The sequence below is a fragment of the Rana temporaria genome, chromosome 1, assembly GCF_905171775.1.
Source record: "Rana temporaria chromosome 1, aRanTem1.1, whole genome shotgun sequence".
Lineage (NCBI taxonomy): Eukaryota > Metazoa > Chordata > Amphibia > Anura > Ranidae > Rana > Rana temporaria.
Window position 1 is genome coordinate 107,519,617 of NC_053489.1, and position 23,343 is coordinate 107,542,959.

At 43.8% G+C, this 23,343-nt stretch overlaps 1 protein-coding gene across 3 annotated transcripts in view; it reads left to right on the forward strand.

Moving 5' to 3' along the window:
• MSH3 (mutS homolog 3) overlaps window positions 1-23,343 on the forward strand; it is a 277,857-nt gene that overhangs the window by 286 nt on the left and 254,228 nt on the right. For all 3 annotated transcript variants that reach the window (XM_040341613.1, XM_040341617.1, XM_040341611.1), the window contains exons 2-3: window positions 14,128-14,230; window positions 23,096-23,295. In XM_040341613.1, coding sequence (XP_040197547.1) covers window positions 14,128-14,230; window positions 23,096-23,295 — 303 coding nt within the window. The remainder of the gene's footprint in view (window positions 1-14,127; window positions 14,231-23,095; window positions 23,296-23,343) is intronic.

Consider the following 23,343-nt stretch of genomic DNA (forward strand, 5'->3'; position numbering starts at 1 on the left):
AGCATATTACACGTTCTAGGTTATAAAGAATCGGTCCTAGATTTTAACCCGCCTAAACCTTTTTCTGACAGTTGTTGCTTACAAGATCAAATTATTATTTTTTGCTAGCAAATTACTTTGAACCCCCCAAACATTCATATATATTTTTGTAGCAGAGACCCTAGAAAATAAAATGGTGATCGATGCAATATTTTATGTCACATGGTATTGGTGCAGCAGTCTTTCAAATACAATGTTTTTAAAATAAATACACTTTCATGAATTTAAAAAAAACACTAAAGTTAGCCCATTTTTTGTGGTATAATGTGAAAGAAGATGTTACGCCAACTAATATACCTAACATGTCATGCTTTAAATTGCACACATTTGTGGAATGGGGACAAACTACAGTACTTAAAGCCAAAAGTGGAACTTACGCTTTAAGCACTCCTCGCCCCCTTGCATGCCACATTTGGCATGTCATTTTTTTTGGGGGTAAGAGTGGGACTTCCTGTCCCACTTCCTCCTTCCGCCTCCTTCCGTCCAGGGAACGCCTCGGCGACTTCTCTTCTCGCCTTAGGCGGCACCTCCGTTTAGGCGATCTCCAGTGACACGTGACAGGTCCCCGGAGATCGCCTGTCCGTTCATAGAGCGCATGCGCAGTAAGTGCCGAAAGCTGTCACGGCTGGGTGCCCACACTATAAATGGAGGCGCCGGCCAGAGAGGGGGGAGAGGAGCAGAGCTCCGGACGGCCGCGTCGTTGGACTGTGGAGCAGCTAAGTGTCTGTTTATTAGGGCTGCATTCACACCTGAGTGTAGCTTGTTTGGTCGTTTTGTCGCGTGTATTCATGCTTATTTGCGCGTTTGCATACAGCATCGTCCAACGTTTTTGTACTTCGACGTTTTTTATTTTAACCAATAGGATAAATTATCATCTTTTCATCACTTGTTGCTATGTTGGTAGATTTTTTTTTTATCTTCTGCCTGGGTGAAATGTTCTATTGATTAAAGCGACAAAACGCCCGTAGCAAATGCTCGTTGTCGCGCTAGTCGCTTGAATCGAGCGTTTCCATTACTTTCTATGGGAAATACAAACGCTCAAAAATGCCCAAACCGCCCGATTTGTGCGACAAAAAAGGGTCCGGAACTTGTTTAAGCTTCAGGCGTTCCGCGGCGGGGTTTTGGAGTGGAGATGTGAACCATCTCCATTGAGATTAATGTATTTTTTCCCCTCTAGCGTTTTGGAGCGTCGCGCTTCAGGCGACAAAACGCTCAGGTGTGAATGGGGTCTCAATGTCAGCAGCTACACTTTTTGTAGCTGTTGATTTTTAATAAACACTAAAAGGCTGGAACTCCCTTTTAAAAATCTCCATGGGTGACACTTTAAAGCTTTCTACAGATTACCAGTTTAGAGTTACAGATGAGGTTTTGAGCTAGAATTATTGCTCTCGCTCTAATGATCGCTGCAATGCCTTACATGTGTGGTTTTGAACGTTTTCATTTGTGGGCGCGACCTACGTATGTGTTCGCTTCTGCACACAAACAGGGATTTTATTTTTTTACACGGGCCCTTTAATTTCTTTTATTTTTGATCACTTTTATTGCTGTCACAAGGAATGTAAACATCCCTTGTGACGGGTACTCTTTATGGAGGCATCTGGGGTCTATAACAATGTTTCTCAAATCAAGTGCACAAGTACCCCCAACAGGTCATGTTTTCAGGCTTACCATTATTTTGCACAGGTGATTTGATCCGTTTCACCGCCTGAGGCCCGGGGTTCACACTGGTACAACAAACGCTCTGACATTGGAAGCTCATGATGTGTGAAATATCAATGTTTCCCTATGAGAGCCGTCTTAATCTGCCTGACTTTGAAAATGCTCCCTGCACTACTGATTGTACTTGAGCCCATTGAATATCACTAAAGTTTCATCACCGTCTTAACTGATCCGACTTTGGCATGCAACTTGTACTCTGAAGTTCTTGAAGGGGAACCCCACGCCAAATAAAAAAAATAAAAAAAACACGGCGTGGAGTTCCCCCAAAATCCATACCATACCCTTATCTGAGCACACAACCCGGCAGGTCAAGAAAGGGGGTGGAGACAAGCGAGCCCTCCTCCTGAACCATACCAGGCCGCATGCCCTCAACATGGGGGGTTGGGTGCTTTGGGCACCCCACCCCAAAGCACCTTATCACCATGTTGATGAGGACAAGGGCCTCTTCCTGACAACCCTGGCCGTTGGTTGTCGGGGGTTTGCGGGCGGGGGCTTATTAGAATCTGGAAGCCCACTTTAACAAGGAGGGGGCAGATCCTGGCCCCCACCCTATGCAAATGAGTATGTTGTACATTGTACCCCTACCTATTCACTTAAAAAATAAAATAAAAATAAAACGCAGTACACAGGTTTTTAAAGTAATTTATTAAGGCAGCTCTGGTGTTTCAGATTTCTTCTCCCTCCTCCGTCTTCTGCCTCTGCCGGTTCTTCTTCCCTCTCCGATTCTCTTCCGCTCTCCGCTGATGCCTTCACCTTCTGTATGCTGTCTTTTGCCTCTGCTGGGTCCCCTCTCTGCGCTGTCTTCTCCCTCTGTTCTTCTGATGTTGCCTCAACGCGCTTTCCTGGTGTAATGCCAGATCTGCCGTGTGCTATGACTTACAGTTGTGTTCAAAATTATTCAACCCCCCAATGCTGTAAAGGGTTTTAGGGAATTTAGTGTACATTTGTAATTGTATTCAGAATGAAATCCTACAAGGACTTCTTAAAGAAGCATATGCAACTAAAATGACATCAATCGGTTTTGTAATACAGTAGTAAATGTTTCTTTTGTGAATTCTTCATTTACACAATTATTCAACCCCTTAAAGACTACCACTCTGAGGAACAGAGGTTCATTGAAGTTCAATTTCAATCAGGTATTGAAAACACCTGTGGATGTCAGGGAGCAGCAATAAAGCCTAATAAGCATTAATTGGGCAGCTTTAAAATGACTGTGATACTCAGCTCCTTCTAGACATTTACTGGTGTGGTTACAAACATGGTGAGGTCAAGGGAATGGTCCAGGAAGACAAGAGAAGAGGTGATTACTCTTCACAGGAAGGGCAATGGCTATAAGAAGATTGCAAAGATGTTAAACATACCAAAAGACACCATAGGAAGCATCATTCACAAATTCAAGGCAAAGGGCACTGTTGAAACGCTACCTGGTCGTGGCAGAAAGAAGATGCTGACTTCGACTGCTGTGCGCTACCTGAAGCGTAGAGTGGAGAAAAGTCCCCGTGTGACTGCTGAGGAACTGAGAAAATATTTGTCAGATGTGGGTACTGAAGTTTCTGCTCAGACAATACGGCGCACACTGCGTAATGAAGGCCTCCATGCCAGAACTCCCAGGCGCACCCCCTTGCTGTCTCTAAAGAATAAGAAGAGTCGACTGCAGTATGCCAAAAGTCATGTGGACAAACCACAGAAGTTTTGGGATTGTGTTCTGTGGACTGATGAAACTGTTTGGGCCCATGGATCAACGCTATGTTTGGAGGAGGAAGAACAAGGCCTATGATGAAAAGAACACCTTGCCTACTGTGAAGCATGGCGGGGGTTCAATCATGCTTTGTGGCTGTTTTGCTTCTGCAGGTACAGGGAAGCTTCAGCGTGTGCAAGGTACCATGAATTCTCTTCAGTACCAGGAGATAGTGGATAACAATGTGATGCAGTCCGTCACAAACCTGAGGCTTGGGAGACGTTGGACCTTTCAACAGGACAATGATCCCAAGCATACCTCCAAGTCCACTAGAGCATGGTTGCAGATTAAAGGCTGGAACATTTTGGAGTGGCCATCGCAGTCACCAGACTTAAATCCGATTGAGAACCTCTGGTGGGACTTAAAGAAAGCAGTTGCAGTGCGCAAGCCTAAGAATGTGACTGAACTGGAGGCTTTTGCCCATGACGAACGGGCGAAGATACCCGTAGATCGCTGCAAGACACTTGTCTCAAGCTATGCTTCAAGTTTAAAAGCTGTTCTAACTGTAAAAGGATGTTGTACTAAGTACTAAGATTGAATGTCACTTGGGGGTTGAATAAAACTGATAATGATGTGAGCACAGAAAAGACATTTGTGGTTATTTTATTATAAATGTTATGTTATATTTATCTGACCTACACGTGCCTCTTTGATTTAATTGTAAGCAGGATGACTGAATGATCAAAATCAATGTCAAACTGGCCAAAACAATCAATTTCAGTGGGGGGTTGAATAATTTTGAACACAACTGTATATAGACATAAGGGGGCCTTTTGGTGATGTCATATAGAGGCCACACCCCCTTATGTTGTCACCGCCCCATCATGCCTCGGGTGGTGATGTCATAAGGTATCTATTTACTCGGCGTAACATAATTTTTCATATTTTACAAAAAAATTGGGCTAACTTTACTGTTTTGTTTTTTTGTAATTAACCACTTAAGCCCCGGACCAATACGCTGTCTAAAGACCAGAGGTGTTTTTACAATTTGGCAATGCGCTGCTTTAACTGGTAATTGCGCGGTCATGCAATGTTGTACCGAAACGAAACTTGCGTCCTTTTCTTCCCACAAATAGAGCTTTATTTTGATGGTATTTGATCGCCTCTGCGATTTTTATTTTTTGCGATATAAACGCAAAAAGACCGTAAATTTTGAAAAAAAATGATTTTTCTTATAACAAAAAGTAAAAAAAATCGAATAAACTAAATTTTAGTCAAACATTTAGGCCAAAATGTATTCAGCCACATGTCTTTAGTAAAAAAAATCGCAATAAGCGTATATTTATTGGTTTTCGCAAAAGTTATAGCGTCTACAAACTAGGGTACATTTTCTGGAATTTACACAGCTTTTATTTTATGACTGCCTATCTCATTTCTTGAGGTGCTAAAATGGCAGGGCAGTACAAAACCCCCCCAAATGACCCCATTTTGGAAAGTAGACACCCCAAGGAAACTGCTGAGAGGCATGTTGAGTCCATTGAATATTTAATTTTTTTGTCCCAAGTGATTGAATAATGACGAAAAAAAAAAAAAAAAAAATGTTTACAAAAAGTTGTCACTAAATGATATATTTCTCACACATGCCATGGTTATATGTGGAATTGCACCCCAAAATACATTCTGCTGCTTCTCCCGAGTACGGGGATACCACATGTGTGGGACTTTTTGGGAGCCTAGCCGCATACGGGGCCCCAAAACCCAAGCACCGCCTTCAGCATTTCTAAGGGCACAAATTTTTGATTTCACTCCTCACTACCTATCAAGGTTTCGAAGGCCATAAAATGCCAAAATAGCAAAAAAAAAAACCAAATGACCCCATTTTGGAAAGTAGACACCCTAAGCTATTTGCTGAGAGGCATGTCGAGTCCATGGAATATTTTATATTTTGACACAAGTTGCGGGAATATGACAAACTGATTTTTTTTTGCACAAAGTTGTCACTAAATGATATATTTCTCACATATGCCATGGGCATATGTGGAATTGCACCCCAAAATACATTCTGCTGCTTCTCCTGAGTACGGGGATACCACATGTGTGGGACTTTTTGGGAGCCTAGCCGCGTACGGGACCCCGAAAACCAATCACCGCCTTCAGGATTTCTAGGGGCATAAATTTTTGATTTCACTCCTCACTACCTATCACAGTTTCGAAGGCAATAAAATGCCAAAACAGCACAAAACCCCCCCAAATGACCCCATTTTGGAAAGTAGACACCCCAAGCTATTTGCTGAGAGGCATGTTGAGTCCATGGAATATTTAATTTTTTTGCCCCAAGTCACTGAATAATGACCAAAAAAAAAAAAATACAAAACGTTGTCACTAAATGATATATTTCTCACACATGCCACGGTTATATGTGGAATTGCACCCCAAAATACATTCTGCTGCTTCTCCTGAGTACGGGGATACCACATGTGTGGGACTTTTTGGGAGCCTAGCCGCGTACGGGGCCCCGAAAACCAAGCACTGCCTTCAAGATTTGTGTGAGTGAAATCAAAAATTTATGTCCTTAGAAATCTTGAAGGCGGTGCTTGGTTTTCGGGGTCTCATACGCGGCTAGGCTCCCAAAAAGTCCCACACATGTGGTATCCCCGTACTCAGGAGAAGTAGCAGAATGTATTTTGGGGTGCAATTCCACATATAACCATGGCATGTGTGAGAAATATATCATTTAGTGACAATGTTTTGTACATTTTTTTATTTTAATTTTTTTTGGTCATGATTCAATCACTTGGGGCAAAAAAATTAAATATTCCATGGACTCAACATGCCTCTCAGCAAATAGCTTGGGGTGTCTACTTTCCAAAATGGGGTCATTTGGGGTTTTTTTGTGCTATTTTGGCATTTTATGGCCTTCGAAACTGTGATAGGTAGTGAGGAGTGAAATCAAAAATTTACACCCTTAGAAAGCCTGAAGGCGGTGATTGGTTTTTGGGGTCCCGTACGCGGCTAGGCTCCCAAAAAGTCTCACACATGTGGTATCCCCGTACTCAGGAGAAGCAGCAGAATGTATTTTAGGGTGCAACTCCACATATAACCATGGCATGTGTGAGCAATATATCATTTAGTGACACATTTTTCTTTTTTTTTTTTTTTTTCTCATTATTCAATCACTTTGGACAAAAAAAAAAAAAATCAATGGACTCAACATGCCTCTCAGCAGTTTCCTTGGGGTGTCTTCTTTCCAAAATGGGGTCATTTGGGTTTTTTTTGTGCTATTTTGGCATTTTATGGCCTTCGAAACTGTGATAGGTAGTGAGGAGTGAAATCAAAAATTTACACCCTTAGAAAGCCTGAAGGCGGTGATTGGTTTTTGGGGTCCCGTACGCGGCTAGGCTCCCAAAAAGTCTCACACATGTGGTATCCCCGTACTCAGGAGAAGCAGCAGAATGCATTTTGGGGTGTAATTCCACATATGCCCATGGCATGTTTGAGCAATATATCATTTAGTGACAACTTTGCGCAAAAAAAAATATATATATATATATATATTTATATTTCCCGCAACTTGGGTCAAAATCTAAAATATTCCATGGACTTAAGATGCCTCTCAGCAAATAGCTTGGGGTGTCTACTTTCCAAAATGGGGTCATTTGGGGGGGTTTTCAATTGTCCTGGCATTTTATGCACAACAATTAGAAGCTTATGTCACACATCACCCACTCTTCTAACCACTTGAAGAAAAAGCCCTTTCTGACACTGTTTGTTTACATAAAAACATATTATTTTTTTGCAAGAAAGTAAAGTTGAACCCCCAAACATTATATATTTTTTTAAAGCAAAGGCCCTACAGATTAAAATGGTAGGTGTTGCAAAAAAAAATTCCACACAGTATTTGCGCAGCGTTTTTTCAAACGCATTTTTTGGGGAAAAAATACACTTTTTTTATTTTAAAGCACTAAAACACACTATATTGCCCAAATTATTGATGAAATAAAAATTATGATCTTAGGCCGAGTACATGGATACCAAACACGACATACTTTAAAATTGCGCACAAACGCGCAGTGGCGACAAACTACATACATTTTTAAAAGCCTTTAAAAGCCTTTACAGGTTACCACATTAGATTTACAGAGTAGGTCTACTGCTAAAATGACTGCCCTCGATCTGCCCTTCGCGGTGATACCTCACATGCATGGTGCAATTGCTGTTTACATATGACTCCAGACCGACGCTTGCGTTCGTCTTTGCGCAAGAGCAGGGGGGGACAGGGATGCTTTTTTTTATTTTTTTATATATTTATTTCGCTTTTTTTATTTTATTTGTTAACTGTTCCTTCCATTTATTTATTTTTTTACCATTTTTATTGTTATCTCAGGGAATGTAAATATCCCTTATGATAGCAATAGTTAGTGACAGGTACTCTTTTTTTTTTTTTTAAATGGGGTCTATTAGACCCTAGATCTTTCCTCTGCCCTCAAAGCATCTGACCACACCAAGATCGGTGTGATAAAATGCTTTCCCATATTCTCAATGGCGCCGTTTATATCTGGGGGGGGGACATTCCCTCCCACTGAATGTAAAAGCAGTCTAGAGGCTAATTAGCCGCTAGGACTGCTTTTACATGAAAGCCGACCGCTGGCTGAAAAGAATGATACCAAGATGATGCCTAAACCCGCAGGCATCATTCTGGTATAACCATTCAAAGTCCTGCAACATACCAGTACGTTGATGGTTCTTGTTGGACATGTATTGTAATCTTTTTTTTTTTTTCATGCAGTCTGTTGGCTGAACAAAAAAAAGATTGATCGGTGGGTATGCCCACCATTAGAATACCTCCCTTCATCCACCCACTTCTAATGATGGGCATACATGCACCATTTATATATGCCGAAGCATGGGGGCATCCTCCCGCAAAAAAGTTATGCCGCGTACGGTCGGACTTTTCTATGCCGCGTACACACGGTCGGACTTTTCTATGCCGTGTACACATGGTCAGACTTTTCCACAGGAAAGCCTCCGTAGGAATGTCAACCGTATGTACGCGGCATTAGGAGCAAAATCGCTCCTCCGCCCCTAATGCCCCCATGCTCCGGCATATATGCTCTTTTTTGAACTGTAGTGGTGAAATCACCTCCTACAGCATTGGAGTCGCGGCTTTATATATCGTGGGAGCAAACGCTGTTGCTGTCACGCTAAATAAATCCGCACTGCAACTGAATGGCGTACCTGCTAAGCAAATGATGGTTAACATTAAAACAAAGTAACATTCCAGTATAACAGTAAGATCATACCATACCTGCAAAGCAAATACCTATAAAAAAACATAGTAAAAAATAAAACATTTTTTAACGCAACCTGTGCCTAAAATATATATATATGCCAAAGCATGGGGGCATCCTCCCGCAAAAAAGTTATGCCGCGTACGGTCGGACTTTTCTATGCCGCGTACACACGGTCGGACTTTTCTATGCCGTGTACACATGGTCAGACTTTTCCACGGGAAAGCCTCCGTAGGAATGTCAACCGTATGTACGCGGCATTAGGAGCAAAATCGCTCCTCCGCCCCTGCTGCCCGCATGCTTCGGCATATATGCTCTTTTTTTTAACTGTGGTGGTGAAATCACCTCCTACAGCACTGGAGTCGCGGCTTTATATATCGTGGGAGCAAACGCTGTTGCTGTCAAGATAAATAAGTCCGCGCAACAGCTGAATGGCGTACCTGAAAACAGTAAAATAAATTACATACCTGAAAAGCAAGCATGAAAAAACATAACCACAATAAAACTTTGCAGAATAGAATACAGTAAAAAAGAGCAGAACAATAGAGAGAGAATAGAGAGGGAGAGAACAATAAAACGACAACTATTTTTGGTTTTTTTATTTTATATTTTTTTGTGTGTTTTTATTTTTTACTTTTTTTTTTTTTTTTTAACACTTTTTTTTGTAACTGTGAACTGTAACTTCAACTTTTCGGTTCCAGGTTTGGGTCTCTCAAAATGCGATGGCATCTTGGGAGACCCTGTGTGAGTGTGCCTAGCCTGTGAAATGTTTCACCCTACACTAATAATTAACGTGTGTGTGGAAGCGTTCAAAACATTCACCAATACAAAGACCAGGATTGCCAGGACATTTGGGACAAAAATAACGGGTGTCACGCCTAAATCCGCGCTTGGTACAGACACGACATTTTCTTTGGGGGGCTCGTTGGGTAGGGGTACTCGGGAGGACATAAGAAAAATGCCTCTCATGCAGTCGGCTTACTGCATTTGGTAGGGGTTGGTGAGGTACAATACCGCCTGGATACAGGAGTTCTGTGATGATATCCCTCTGGAATTGAAGGAAGGATTCATTCCGTCCTGAAGCTCTGTATACGACATGAGCATTCAGTAGAGCCAATTGAAATAAATGTAGAGACACTTTTTTGTACCAGCGTCTCGTCTTACGGGCAATATGATACGGCGCCATCAACTGGTCGTTGAGGTCCACCCCTCCCATATTAAGGTTATATTCGTGGACACAGAGGGGTTTCTCCACAACACCAGTCGCCGTACGAATTTGGACTGTCGTGTCTGCGTGAAGGGTGGTAAGAACGAAAACATTCCTATTGTCCCGCCACTTCACAGCGAGCAAATTTTTACATCTGCAGCAGGCTCTCGCCCCCGGCCTAACACGGGCATCTACAAGCCGCTGGGGGAAGCCCCGGCGATTAGGTCGCACGGTGCCACATGCTCCAATCTGTTGATCAAATAAGTGGCTAAAAAGTGGCACGCTGCTGTAAAAATTGTCCACATACAAATGGTACCCCTTTCCGAATAAGGGTGACACCAAGTCCCAAACAATCTTGCCAGCGCTCCCCATGTAATCTGGGCATCCTTCCGGCTCTACCTGACTATCTTTTCCCTCGTAAACCCTAAAGCTCCATGTGTAGCCTGTGGCCCTGTCATAGAGCTTATAGAGCTTGACCCCGTATCTGGCACGCTTGCTGGGAAGGAACTGTTTGAAAGACAAGCGGCCAGCAAATTTAATCAGGGACTCATCAACGCATACAACCTGCTGGGGATTAAACAAGGCTGCAAAACGTTCGTTGAAATGGTTTACGAGGGGCCGAATTTTGTAGAGCCGGTCAAATTCAGGGTCTCCACGTGGACGACAAAGTGCATTGTCACTGAAATGCAGGAACCGCAGGATCGCCTCGTATCGTCTCCTGGCCATGTGAGCAGAGAAAATGTACATATGGTCAATGGGATGTGTGGACCAATACATCCGCAATGACGGAAATTTGTGTATGCCCATGTTGAGGGTAAGGCCCAGAAAGGTCTTAAATTCGGAAACCTCGAGAGGTTTCCATTCTTTGGCAAGGCGAGACTGGGGGTTAGCGGCGATGTAAGTACCAGCATATAAATTAGTCTGGTCCACAATAGATCTATAGAGATCTTCCGTGAAATACAGCGAATAAAAATCAAGGGACATAAAGTTCACTGTATCCACCTGAATACCGGGTTGGCCAGTGAATGGGGGAAGTACAGGTGCTGTAGAAGTGGTGGGGACCCAATCAGGATAGGCAAATTCTACAGGAAGGGCACTATGGGCACGACAGGCCTGTCTGTCTTCTTCTTGGTGGCAGCGGGACACTACTTGTGCTTGCCACATCGCCAGCTTCAACTGCACTTATGGGACTCGCCACGTCACCAAGTGTTACTGCAGTGCTGGATAAACGACCAGGGTGTACTAGGCCGCTGGTGCTTGCCAATTCACCAGAAGGAATAGCGGCGCTAGTACTGGATCTCTGCTCCATACGAGGGTCCTGCGGTTCTTGCTGCTCAACAACATCAGAATGGGATCGGGTACGCCTGGCCTTAGCAGGGACCTCAACTTCGTCGTGCGAGCTATCTGACATGGAGCCGCTGTCGTAAATGGGTTCATATTCTGAGCCAGAATCTGTCAGATGCGTGACCTCCTCCTCTTCACTATCTGACATGCACATGAACTCCAAGGCCTGCTTATCATTGTACCTTCGGTTTGCCATTTTGGACTCTAAATTTAGTGGTACAATAGTAAGGATTCACAGGTAAAAAATCACCTGACTATAGAAAAGCAAATGTAGAAAACGCTTCAAAAAAAACTGTAAGCGATCGCAGGGATCAGGCCTGTCTCTGCGAACGCTGCAGTTATGTGTCTTGTGTTTTGTAAGTGACAGAGATCGATCGATACTGCACTTGGGTGGGTTGGGCTGGGCAGAGGGGGAAAACGCAGGTGCTAGCGGGTATCTGGGCTGATTCCGCTAACAATGCGTTTTTGGGTACCCTAAACTGCTGGGTACGCTAGTATAGATCTGATCAGATCAGGTATCGATCCGTTCAGATCCTATACCACTAAGGGGGGTGTATGCTTAGCGAGTGGGTGTAAGCGGTACTGGCTCTAACCTAACGCTGCCTGGGGCGACGCAGACCCTGACTGGCGCTAAAATTAAATTTATATCACCCGCCGGGTGATCAGGGGGTTAAACCTATTGGGTTATATACGGCGGGTGCTCTGATGCTATAAACAGCAAACTAACCAACCAGCGTCAACCGTAACACTTATACGGTGATCACTGGTGAAAGGGTTAACTAGGGGGCAATCAGGGGGTTAAAACCTTTATTCGGTAATATATGGGGGTACCTAACGCTTTCTAAAAACCTGGTGGCGAACCTAAAATAACTAAATAACTAACTGGCTAACCACGTCACCAGTGACACTTATACAGTGATCAGTGGTGAAAGGGTTAACTCTAGGGGCAATCAGGGGTTAAAACCTTTATTTATGGGGGTACCTAACGCTATATAAACCTGGCGGCGAACCTCAAAAAAAACTAACTGCCTAGCGGCAACAGTGACACTAATACAGCGATCAGAAACCGATCGCTTAGTGACACTGGCAATAGGGGTGAAAGGGTTAACTCTAGGGGCAATCAGGGGTTAAAACCTTTATTTATGGGGGTACCTAACGCTATATAAACCTGGCGGCGAACCTCAAAAAAAACTAACTGCCTAGCGGCAACAGTGACACTAATACAGCGATCAGAAACCGATCGCTTAGTGACACTGGCAATAGGGGTGAAAGGGTTAACTCTAGGGGCAATCAGGGGTTAAAACCTTTATTTATGGGGGTACCTAACGCTATATAAACCTGGCGGCGAACCTCAAAAAAAACTAACTGCCTAGCGGCAACAGTGACACTAATACAGCGATCAGAAACCGATCGCTTAGTGACACTGGCAATAGGGGTGAAAGGGTTAACTTTAGGGGCAATCAGGGGTTAAACCTTTATTGGGGGGGGGGTAGGGGGCTACCCTGGACCTAAAGGGGCCTAAACCTAACTGCCCTGACACTTTTTTCTGTCACACTGACACTAAAAGCAGTGATCAGAAAATAAATGATCACTGCAATCAGTGACACTGTGACAGGGGGTGATCTGGGGGTGCTGGGGGGGTGATCGGGGGGGGTTATGTGCCTATGTGTGCTGTGTCAGTGTGCTGTTGGTGCAACTCACAGTACTGACGTCTTCTCTCCTCTGGAATCGGACGAAAAGACCGCCAGAGGGGAGAAAACGTCACTTCCTCCCTGCCTGTGTTTACAGTTACACAGGCAGGGAGGGCTCAGCTGGAATCTCATTCGCCGAGGGAGATCGAGAGGGGACGGCTGGAAACCAATAGCCGCCCCCTCCTCCCGGACCTCCCGTACACCGTTCCCGGCCGTCGCATGTACCGGAGGGGGTCCCGATCGGACCCCCGAACCGAGGTAAGGCGGGGACGTACCTATACGCCCATGTGCCTGTACGTGCCATATTGTGGACGTATATGTACATGCGGTGGTCGGGAACTGGTTAAAGGGTCACTAAAGGAATTTTTTTTTTTAGCTAAATAGCTTCCTTTACCTTGCTGCAGTCCTGGTTTCATGTCCTCATTGTTCGTTTTTGCTTTGATGTTGCTGTAAATCCTCTCTGTTTTGGACACTTCCTGGTTGCCTGTTTCCTGATAACCACAGTACTGGGAGATTTCTCACGGTGGTCACTAATCAAGGAGGTGTGATTACTGTGTGTAAAACGAAACTGGATTGGTGCTGAGGAGTTTTAGACAAAGTATCACTGCTCTCTATTGGCTGACTGCCCTCTAGTGGCTCTCTGTACATCAGAGAACCAGCAAACAACAGCAAAAACAAAACTACACTGCAGGTACATTATATGATTGTTTTTTTATCAATTTTTAATCATTTTTAAAAGGAATCAGTTAACTATTATGTCTCTATGCCCTGTAAACAGTCATTTCAGCTAAAAAAAAAATTTCCTTTAGTGACCCTTTAATGAAACTAAAACTTTCAATGGGCAGGAGCGGTAAACACACCTGCTCCAAAGATGCAGCTAGCAGGACTTTTGGAGCAGTCCTGCTAGCGCGCCACTTCAGTGTGAAAGCCTTCGGGTTTTCACACTGAAGACTGCAGAGCAGGGTTTTTTCAGGCGTTATTTTTAACCTAAAACGACTGACAAATGCCTCAGTGTGAAAGGGGCCTTATAGGGGAAACATAATTTAAAGCCAGGGAGGTTGTGATTCCGTTATCTGAAATCTTAGAATTTGGGTGGACTGACTATTATAAAAAGTTTGCAAATGTGTTTGGTTTTAATTTTTTTTTTTTTTATCCTTTTAGTTGTCTAAAAATATTGCAGCAGAAAATGATGAGCCAAGCAAGAAAAAAAGAAAGAAACATCATGAAAGTGAAGGGAATGGTGTCTGTATTTCTGAGCCTTTAGGTAAGTCAAAAAAATGTACTTAAGGCAAAGCTCAACTGTCTGCCTCCTGGAAGAAACAGTTATGCTAGGATGGCAGGAAAAAACTACTAAAAAGGAAGCTAATTGTCTTGTTAAAGGAGTCATGGACAGTATGAGGGAGGAGATGTCCCATACTTTCCAGTCTTTCTGTTCTCTCTTGCTCCACTTGGCAAATCCACTCCCCAGGACTTCTAGTGGCACTTTGGTGGCAGGAGCATAAGTGAGCGGTTGGTTCACAGAGCAGCAGGGCATGGTAACAGCTTTGGCAGAAGGGTAGGGTAAAGTTGCTCCTCTGACTCTGAGGAGGGGGAGCTTAAAGAAGATGCGGAAAGTAGGATCCAAAGGTTTGTTTTTCCCACAGAAAAAAAACTGAAGAATTGCTAAAAGCCTTACATGAACACAAGATGCAACGTTTAAAGAAAGATAAAGTCTTATCGCTACTTGACCAGCTTGATGCAGGGTTTACAATCCAAGCGGCCTCCCACTTTCCCAGTGCATACCACCCTCCAAAGAGACCATTCCTCAGGATTGGAGAGACCCAGAAAGGGATATTTTCTTTCCTAAATATATAAAAAGGAAATTCCCTCTTAAAGCAAAGAGAAGGATGCAAGCCTATGGAATAAATGTCTAAAGCTAGACACTTCACTTTTACATTTGTGAAAGATGTGTCCTTCGAGGATGCTAGGGTACTCGAGCACTACATGGATAGAAGGGTGGGCAGATACTTGGGGCTTGGGAAGCACCTGTGTGGCTGTGTGGCTCATACCATAGACTTGTGGCTTAAAGAGCTACGCTGACATCTGGACGTAGGTGCTCTGGAGCAAATACTCACATAATTACCAGTTCTGAATGGTGGAATCTAATTCATGGCCTGGGTTATCGCCCTGATTAACTTGGCCCGAAGGGCAACATGGCTTAAAGTGGTTGTAAAGATACGTTTTTTACAGTTTTATTTACTGTATTTGCCAGCGTATAAGATGACCCCCTATTTTTCCAGGAAAAATGTTGGTTTTGGGATATACTCGCCGTGTAAGACGACCCCCTTCCTACTAGTCTGTCTGGAAGCTGAGGGGTAGCCAGAACAACCGCTGACAGGAACAACCGCTGACAGAAACAGGCTTTTTTTAAATCTCACTGTGCCATTACATTACATGCCTCCACTGTGCCATTACATTACATGCCTCCACTGTGCCATGACATGCCTCCACTGTGCCATGACATGCCTCCACTGTGCCATTACATTACATGCCTCCACTGTGCCATTACATTACATGCCTCCACTGTGCCATTACATTACATGCCTCCACTGTGCCATTACATTACATGCCTCCACTGTGCCATCACATAAGCTACACTGTGACATCACATGCCTCCACTGTGCTATCACATGCCTCCACTGTGCCACTGCCTACCTCACTGTGCTGGCTAAGACGATCTCCCTACCTTATTTTGTTTTCAGATTGTGGGTTTCAGGCTGCGGGCATCCATGATTCAAAAGCCGCGCTTCCTCCTCACACTGTTCTGTGATAGGCGGAACACTCATTTTCCCAGCATAGCCTCTGTTCAGTGTTCCGCCTATCACCGATGTCCTCTCGTCCGAGGATAAGAAGGCATCCGTGATAGGCGGAACACTGAACAGAGGCCCTGTTGGGAAAATGAGTGTTCCGCCTATCACGGAACAGTCTGAGGAGGAGGCGCGGCTTTTGAATCATGGATGGCCTCAGCCTGACTGAGACAGGTACCGGCGTATAAGACGACCCCCGACTTTTAAAGAATTTTTTTGCATCCAAAAGGTCGTCTTATACGCCAGAAAATACGGTACCTTAATACATTCTATGCATTAAAGTGGATGTAAACCCTCACATATACCCAGTGAAGGGAACAGCCTCAGATGATACACAGGGATGAAACAATTCTCCCTAAATAGGTTTTAAATGTATATCTGATGTCTTCATCTTTATATACTGTTTAGAAAGTTCAGATCGTGTTCGATTTTCCCTTCCTGGTTACCACTGCGGTGAAGCCTGGGCATACAGCCAAGACAACTGATTGGAGTAAAGGCACACGCCCCCTGTCCTCATAAGTAGAGACTTTAAATCTCTGTCCCTTGATTCGTTCAGGGCTCTACTAATCCATGTTTTAGCATCCTCCCCAACACAAAACTCCAGCTGCTTTTATCATATGTGACAGAACTTGTCAGGAGTTATCAGGCTGATAATGGAAGAACAGAGCAGGAGACCGCTACAGGACATATTGCTTTAAAGAGGATAGCAAAACACTGCAGATATGTGCCCAGCTCAAATTTCATGAATTGGGTTTACATCCACTTTAACCACTTCATCATGGAGATAATGACCAGATTCCTGCAAAACCTGGATTGGTTAACATGAAAAAATTGCAACCATGGTCAGTGCAAAGAATTAAATTTTTAGGATATGTTATCAATTTGGTGGAGACAAAACATTTTCCTCCCAAAGGACAAAGTGGAGAAGCTGACTCCTGCCTCCCTCAATCTGATCCTGGGATAAGCCTTCTCCATCAGGGATATGATGACACTTTTAGGCCTGATGACAGCATCCATCCCGGGAGTTCAGTGGGGACCGCTGCATGTAAGAGTTCTTCAAAAATCTTGATCTGAGACAGACAAGAAGAATTCCTAGACAAAGAGATAATCATTCCGGAACCCCTAAGGGAGACCGTCAAATGGTGGTTACTCCCAGAGAAAGGTTGCTTTGGTCACAGCCAAACCCAGCAAGTATTACTACAGATGCCAGTGTTTGGGTCTGGGGAGCCCAACGCGTGGTGCAGGGAGTATGAAGCCAAGACTGGGTAACCAGTTTCTTCAACTTGAGAGAATTGAGGGCGATACTGGAAGCTTTACTTTCATTCTGGCCGCTGATAAAGGGACAGCACGTTCAAGTACAATATAACTTTGGTATCCTCCATCAACAGAAGGATACACGATCTCATTGGCTTATAAAGATTGCAAGATAAATGCTGACCTGGATAGAGGAGATTGTGCTGTCAGTTTTGGCAATTTATCCGAAGAGAGAGCCTCTTTGGCAGAAGATGCCTAAAACAAACAGAATGGTGCCTAAAACGAGAAATCTGCCAGATCACAAAGATATGGAGAGTTCCAGAGGTGGACCTTTTTGCTTCCGCAGAAAACGAGAAGGTGAAAAACAATTCCTTCTTGTAAAAATACTGGAAGAGCTTGGAAATGGGTGCCCTGGCACATCCCTGGGAAAAGGAGCGTTGATGTATTCATTTCCACCCTTCCGAATGATTCTGAAGATAATACAATAGTTGAAAATGACCAAGGTGGCATTAATGCAGAATGCTCCAATTTTTTACGACAATAATTTGGTTTATGGGCCTATGCAGCGCAGCATCGCGGAACCATAAAAACTTGCAGTGCAGACTATATATGACATATCCCTGATGCATCCAGAAGTAGAAAGACTTTATCACACATCTTGGCTTCTGAAAAGGACATCCGGAAATCCGAAGGTTTGTCCAGCAGAGTGATTAATACAATTCTAAACAGAAGAGAGCATTCCATGAAGGTCATTTATAAAAAAATGTGAAAGAAGTTCTCATACTGGGGAAAGTCTATAAAAATGACACTTAAATGTTTTATGCAGAATTAAAGGGTCACTAAAGGAAAAATTTTTTTTAGCTGAAATGACTGTTTACAGGACATAGAGACATAATAGTTAACTGATTCCTTTTAAAAATGATTAAAAATAGATAAAAAAACAATCATATAATGTGCCTGCAGTGTAGTTTCGTTTTTGCTGTTGTTTGCTGGTTCTCTGATGTACAGAGAGCCACTAGAGGGCAGTCAGCCAATAGAGAGCAGTGACACTTTGTCTAAAACTCCTCAGCACCAATCCAGTTTCGTTTTACACACAGCTCCTTGATTAGTGACCACCGTGAGAAATCTCCCAGTACTGTGGTTATCAGGAAACAGGCAACCAGGAAGTGTCCAGAACAGAGAGGATTTACAGCAACATGAAAGCAAAAACGAACAATGAGGACATGAAACCAGGACTGCAGTAAGGTAAAGGAAGCTATTTAGCTAAAAAAAAAAATTCCTTTAGTGACCCTTTAAGTTATAAAAATAAATATTAACAACAACTTTATCCGTGCCCAAAAATGTAGCCTGCCCATGTCTACCAATGCAGCATAATGTCCCCACAATTGCAGCCAGAGTCCCCCCTCCCCCCCACATTGCAGCCAGAGTTTTCCCCCCTCCATTCGACTGTCATCTGAGCTGCTGTTTTTTCCCGGACAGGATTGGATGCCGGTGGGTGTCAGCGTACATACAGTCAGGGCTTTTTTTTCAGGGGGAACTCCGTTCCACCACCTCTGGCTCAGACCCTTTGGTGCCTGCTCACCACAATCACTTGTAAACACAGAAGTCTGGTTTCTGTGTTTACAAGTGACAGCTTTGTAACCCCCTGAACTCTGCACTCTGTATGTAATGCAATTCTGATATTTAATGCCCCTTTAAGACCCTTATACTGTTTATGAAATCTGAACGGGTAGTGGTTGAGTTCCTGCACCTATTTTCTGAGAAATAAAGCTCTGCATACAGTGGATATGAAAAGTCTACCAACCCCTGTTAAAATGTTAAAAGATATCAGTCCGGAGAAGGGTACAAAAGAATTTCCAAGGCATTAGATATACCGTGGAACACAGTGAAGACAGTCATCAAGTGGAGAAAATATGGCACAAGAGTGACATTACCAAAAACTGAATGTCCCTTCAAAATTGATGAAAATAGTAAAAGAAAATTGGTCAGGGAGGCTGCCAAGAGGCCTACAGCAACATTAAAGAAGCTGCAGGAATATCTGGCAAGTACTGGCTGTGTGGTACATGTGACAACAATCTCCTGTGTTCTACATTGGCAAGACGGAAGCCTTTTCCTACCAAGAAAAACACCCAAGCCTGGATAAATTTGGCAAAAACGCATCTGAAGTCCCCCAAAAGCATGTGGGAAAATTGTGTTATGGTATGATGGAACCAAGGTTGAACTCTGGCCATAATTCCAAAAGATATATATTTGGTGCAAAAACACTGCACTGCACAACACCATACCCACAGTGAAGCATGTTGGTGTTCGCATCATGCTTTGGGGCTGTTTTTCTTCAGCTGGGACGGGGGCCTTAGTCAAGGTAGAGGGAATTAGGAACAATTCCAAATATTAGTCGATATTTGCACAAAAACTTCAGGCTTCTGCTAGAAAGCTGGACATGAAGAGGAACTTCATCTTTCAGAATGACAACAACCCAAAGCATACACTAAATCAACAAAGGAATGACTTCAGTAGAAGAAGATTAAAGTTTTGGAATGGCCCAGCCAGAGTTCAGACCTGAATCCCATTGAAAATCTTTGGGGTGATCTGAAGAGGGTTGTGCACAGGAGATCCCCTTACAATCTGACAGATTTGGAGTGTTTTTGCAAAAAAGACTGGCCAAGTCAAGATGTGCCATGCTTATAGACTCCTACCCAAAAAGACTGAGTGCTGTTATAAATTCAAAAGGTGCTTCCACAGAGTATTAGTTTAAGGGTGTGCACACTTATGCAACCATATTTTTTATTTTTACTTCCATCCACCTAAAAAGATTTTAGTTTGTTCAATTGAGTCGTACAGTTTATAGGTCACATTAAGGCCGGGTACTCACGAACAAACATGTACGGTGAAAGCAGTCCGTCGGACCGTTTTCACCGTACATGTCTGCCAGAGGGCTTCTGTACGATGGTTGTACACACCATCATACAGAAGTCCGCGCGTAAACATTACGCGGGGCGTGTCGTCGTCGCCGCGACGATGACGCGGCGATGACGCGGAGACGTGGGCGGGCCTGCCATTTAAAGGCTTCCACGCATGCGTCGAAGTCATTCGACGCATGCGAGGGACGGCGGGCGCCTGGACATGTACGGTAGGTCTGTACTGACGACCGTACATGTCCGAGCTGGCAGGATTCCAGCGGACGGTTTTAAAACACGTCCAGGAATATTTGTCCGCTGGGAAAAGGCCCGGCGGGCAAATGTTTGCTGGAATTCGGCCCGCTCGCGCCCACACACGACCAAACATGTATGCTGAAACTGGCCCGCGGACCAGTTTCAGCATACATGTTTGGTCGTGTGTACGGGGCCTAAGGCCTCATTCACACGGACACCATCAGTTTAGCCACGTAAAAAATGTATCAGTTCTTATTGGTTGCTTCATCTGTCTTCCACTCCATTAATCTCCACTTTCATCCGTCTTCCGCTCCGTTTACATCTGTTTCGTTCCGTTTACCTCAGTTTCTGTTTCTTTGATGACCATACCCAGAAAGCTCCTCCCATGCTGCATTGCAGTTTTCAGTGAGTGACTTGTTTTGTCCTTGCTGTGTCCTTCCTTTTACCCTTGTCCTTGTGTGTGCGTCATCTGCGTTGTATTCCAACAATTTTTGGGACAGCGTGAGATTGTTGGTTATATTTCTCTATATGTGGAGAAAGAAGAGCAAGAAAAAGCAGATTGTGACTAGGAGCTGCTCCTGGGAGACATCTCCTGGCCGTGATTCTCCTTGGGATGTACTTCCAATGTACTTCCTATTGTCCTACTACTGCCTGGGTCATAGGTAGGGTTGTCCCGATACCGATACTGGTATCGGTACCAATACCAAGCATTTGCCCGAGTACTTGTACTCGGCGGGCAAATGCTCCGATGCTTCACCCAAAACCTGGGAAGTCAGCGGTGATCTGCTGTCCCCCTCCATGTCCCCCTCCATCTCTTCTCCTCCGTGTCCCCCTCTCTTCTCCTCCGTGCTGCTGTCCTCCTTTCTTCTCCGCCTCCGTGTTGCTCCGTGTCCCCCTCTCTTCTACTCCATGTCCCCCTTCGTGCTGCTGTCCCTTTCTCTTCTCCCCCTCCATCCCCCTCTCTTCTCCCCCCTCAATGCTGCTGTCCCCCTCTTTTTTCTCCTCCGTGCTGCTGTCCCTCTCTCTTCTCTCCCTTCGTGCTGCCGTCCCCCTCCGTTCTCCTACTCCTCTAACCTCTTCAATCAGTCAGAATGGAGAGCGTAGGTAGGAGCTGGTAAACCCGGCTCCTACCTTTTCCGAATGTACAGAGTCAGTGATCACTGACTCTGTCCATTCACATAACTGAAACATCGTAAACTGTGTTTACAATGTTTTAGTTAATGAATGGAGAAGAGCCGCTGTCTTCATTTTCAGCACAGCTGAGGCTGCTGAGGAAGGGACTGGGGAATCGGTGTCCTTAGTCCCTTTCTCTCTCTCAAAGGGAGATGTCAGGGGTCTGTTAAGACCCCTAATATCTCACCAAAGCCCCCCCAACAGGACTGATAAAAAAAGACACACTGACAATGTCCACCCCCCCTTAAAAAAAATAAACATTGTAAAAAAAAAAAATTAGTAAAAATTAAAAAAAAATACTGACACGTGCCACTGTCACATGAGATTAAAAAAAAGTATCGGTAATCGGTATTGGTGAGTACTTGCAAAAAAAAAAGTATCGGTACTTGTCTTGTCTTAAAAAAGTGGTATCGGGACAACCCTAGTCATAGCTTGGGCTCACATATAAACAAAAATTGTTATTATTTCTTCAAAATGGATCTTAACTGATCGGACGTTGATGAACATTGTTGGTTAACGTCAGTTAATATCCATTTTCACGGATCTCGCCATAGCCGTGTATGTTCAAAATAAATGGTTAAAATCGGAAGTGGAGGTTAACGGATAGTAACAGGTGGTCATCCGTTTGCCCATAGGAATGCATTGTCGTCTGTTGACAAACGGAAGAAAAACGGATAGACGGTCTGTTCCCGTGAAAGGGGCATAAAGGTGGAAAAAGTTCTGAAATGTTTTATCTTTGTATTTGTGTGTAGACTTTTTATATCCCCTGTATGTCCGCTGACATCCACTGCTCCATAGAGAGCAATGGATGGTCTGATCAGGTCCGCCTGAAAAACTGACAGGCGGACCTGTTTGGACAGCCCATGTAAAACCAGCCTAATAGTGTGATACCGTTTATAAATAATTACCTTTCCCCAAATAATTGTGCTCACATTTTCATGTACAATATAATGCCAAAACGTGAATTTTCCATGTGATAAACCTCTATATATCCATGCATCCACTCCTGTGAAATAGTGCACCTTACCAAACCATAAGCCCACTACTCAAAGGGCTATAACTGCGCTTTCAATCAAATGCACAGCAATTCACCTTCTTCGCTCATCAGATGTTCCTAAACGGTATGAGTAATGATACCATGCAAAAAGTAAAAAAAAAAAAAAATGGACTATAGTGTAGTGATTGAGCAGTAAAAACATTTTACACGTTTATATGCTTACACATGGGAAATGGTGTACAGCCCAAATCCAAGATGGTTAGCTTGGTACATCTGGTTCCGGCAATGTGTCATGACTTTCTGCCGTCGTACGTGCTGAACGTAACCGCGCTTTGCTAGAGCTTTTGGAAAAAACTATGGTGTGTATGCTACGTCGGTTTTTAAAATAAAGTTTGAAAAACTTTGTTTTTTTTCATGCTAAAAAAACGACCGTGTGTACGCGGCATAACTGTCAAGGTATGATATCCTTTTAATAGTGTCAAGGGCTGGTTTGACACCATTTTCCAGTAGGCTTTTCACTGTGATGGCTAGCCTTACTAACCAATGGGAACATGGGGTAGGGGCAGGTCTGAAACAGGACTGGAAAATTTGCAACTGCACAGTTATGATTTCTAAGGATTTATGTCAAAATTTCTTTTATAACCACAGTGTGTATGCAAAGTTCTGGAGGATTCTTCATTGTGATTTTTATTTAACTTGATTTCTAGAACAAAAGAAATGTGGAAAACCATCTCTGTCATGTGAAACCCAACATAAGTTAAGGCAGTTTTGCAGTGAATCTGGAACAGACGCAGAGCATTCGCGCTTGAAAATCCCAGAGCACTTGATTCCTTTTTCTGGATTTAAAGATGGACTGACAAAGCCGGAGACTGCCGTTCTAGATGGGGACTTGCCTTCTAAGATCAGGGTAAGTCATTCATGGCACACAGGAATGTAAAATAAAAATGAGCATGTA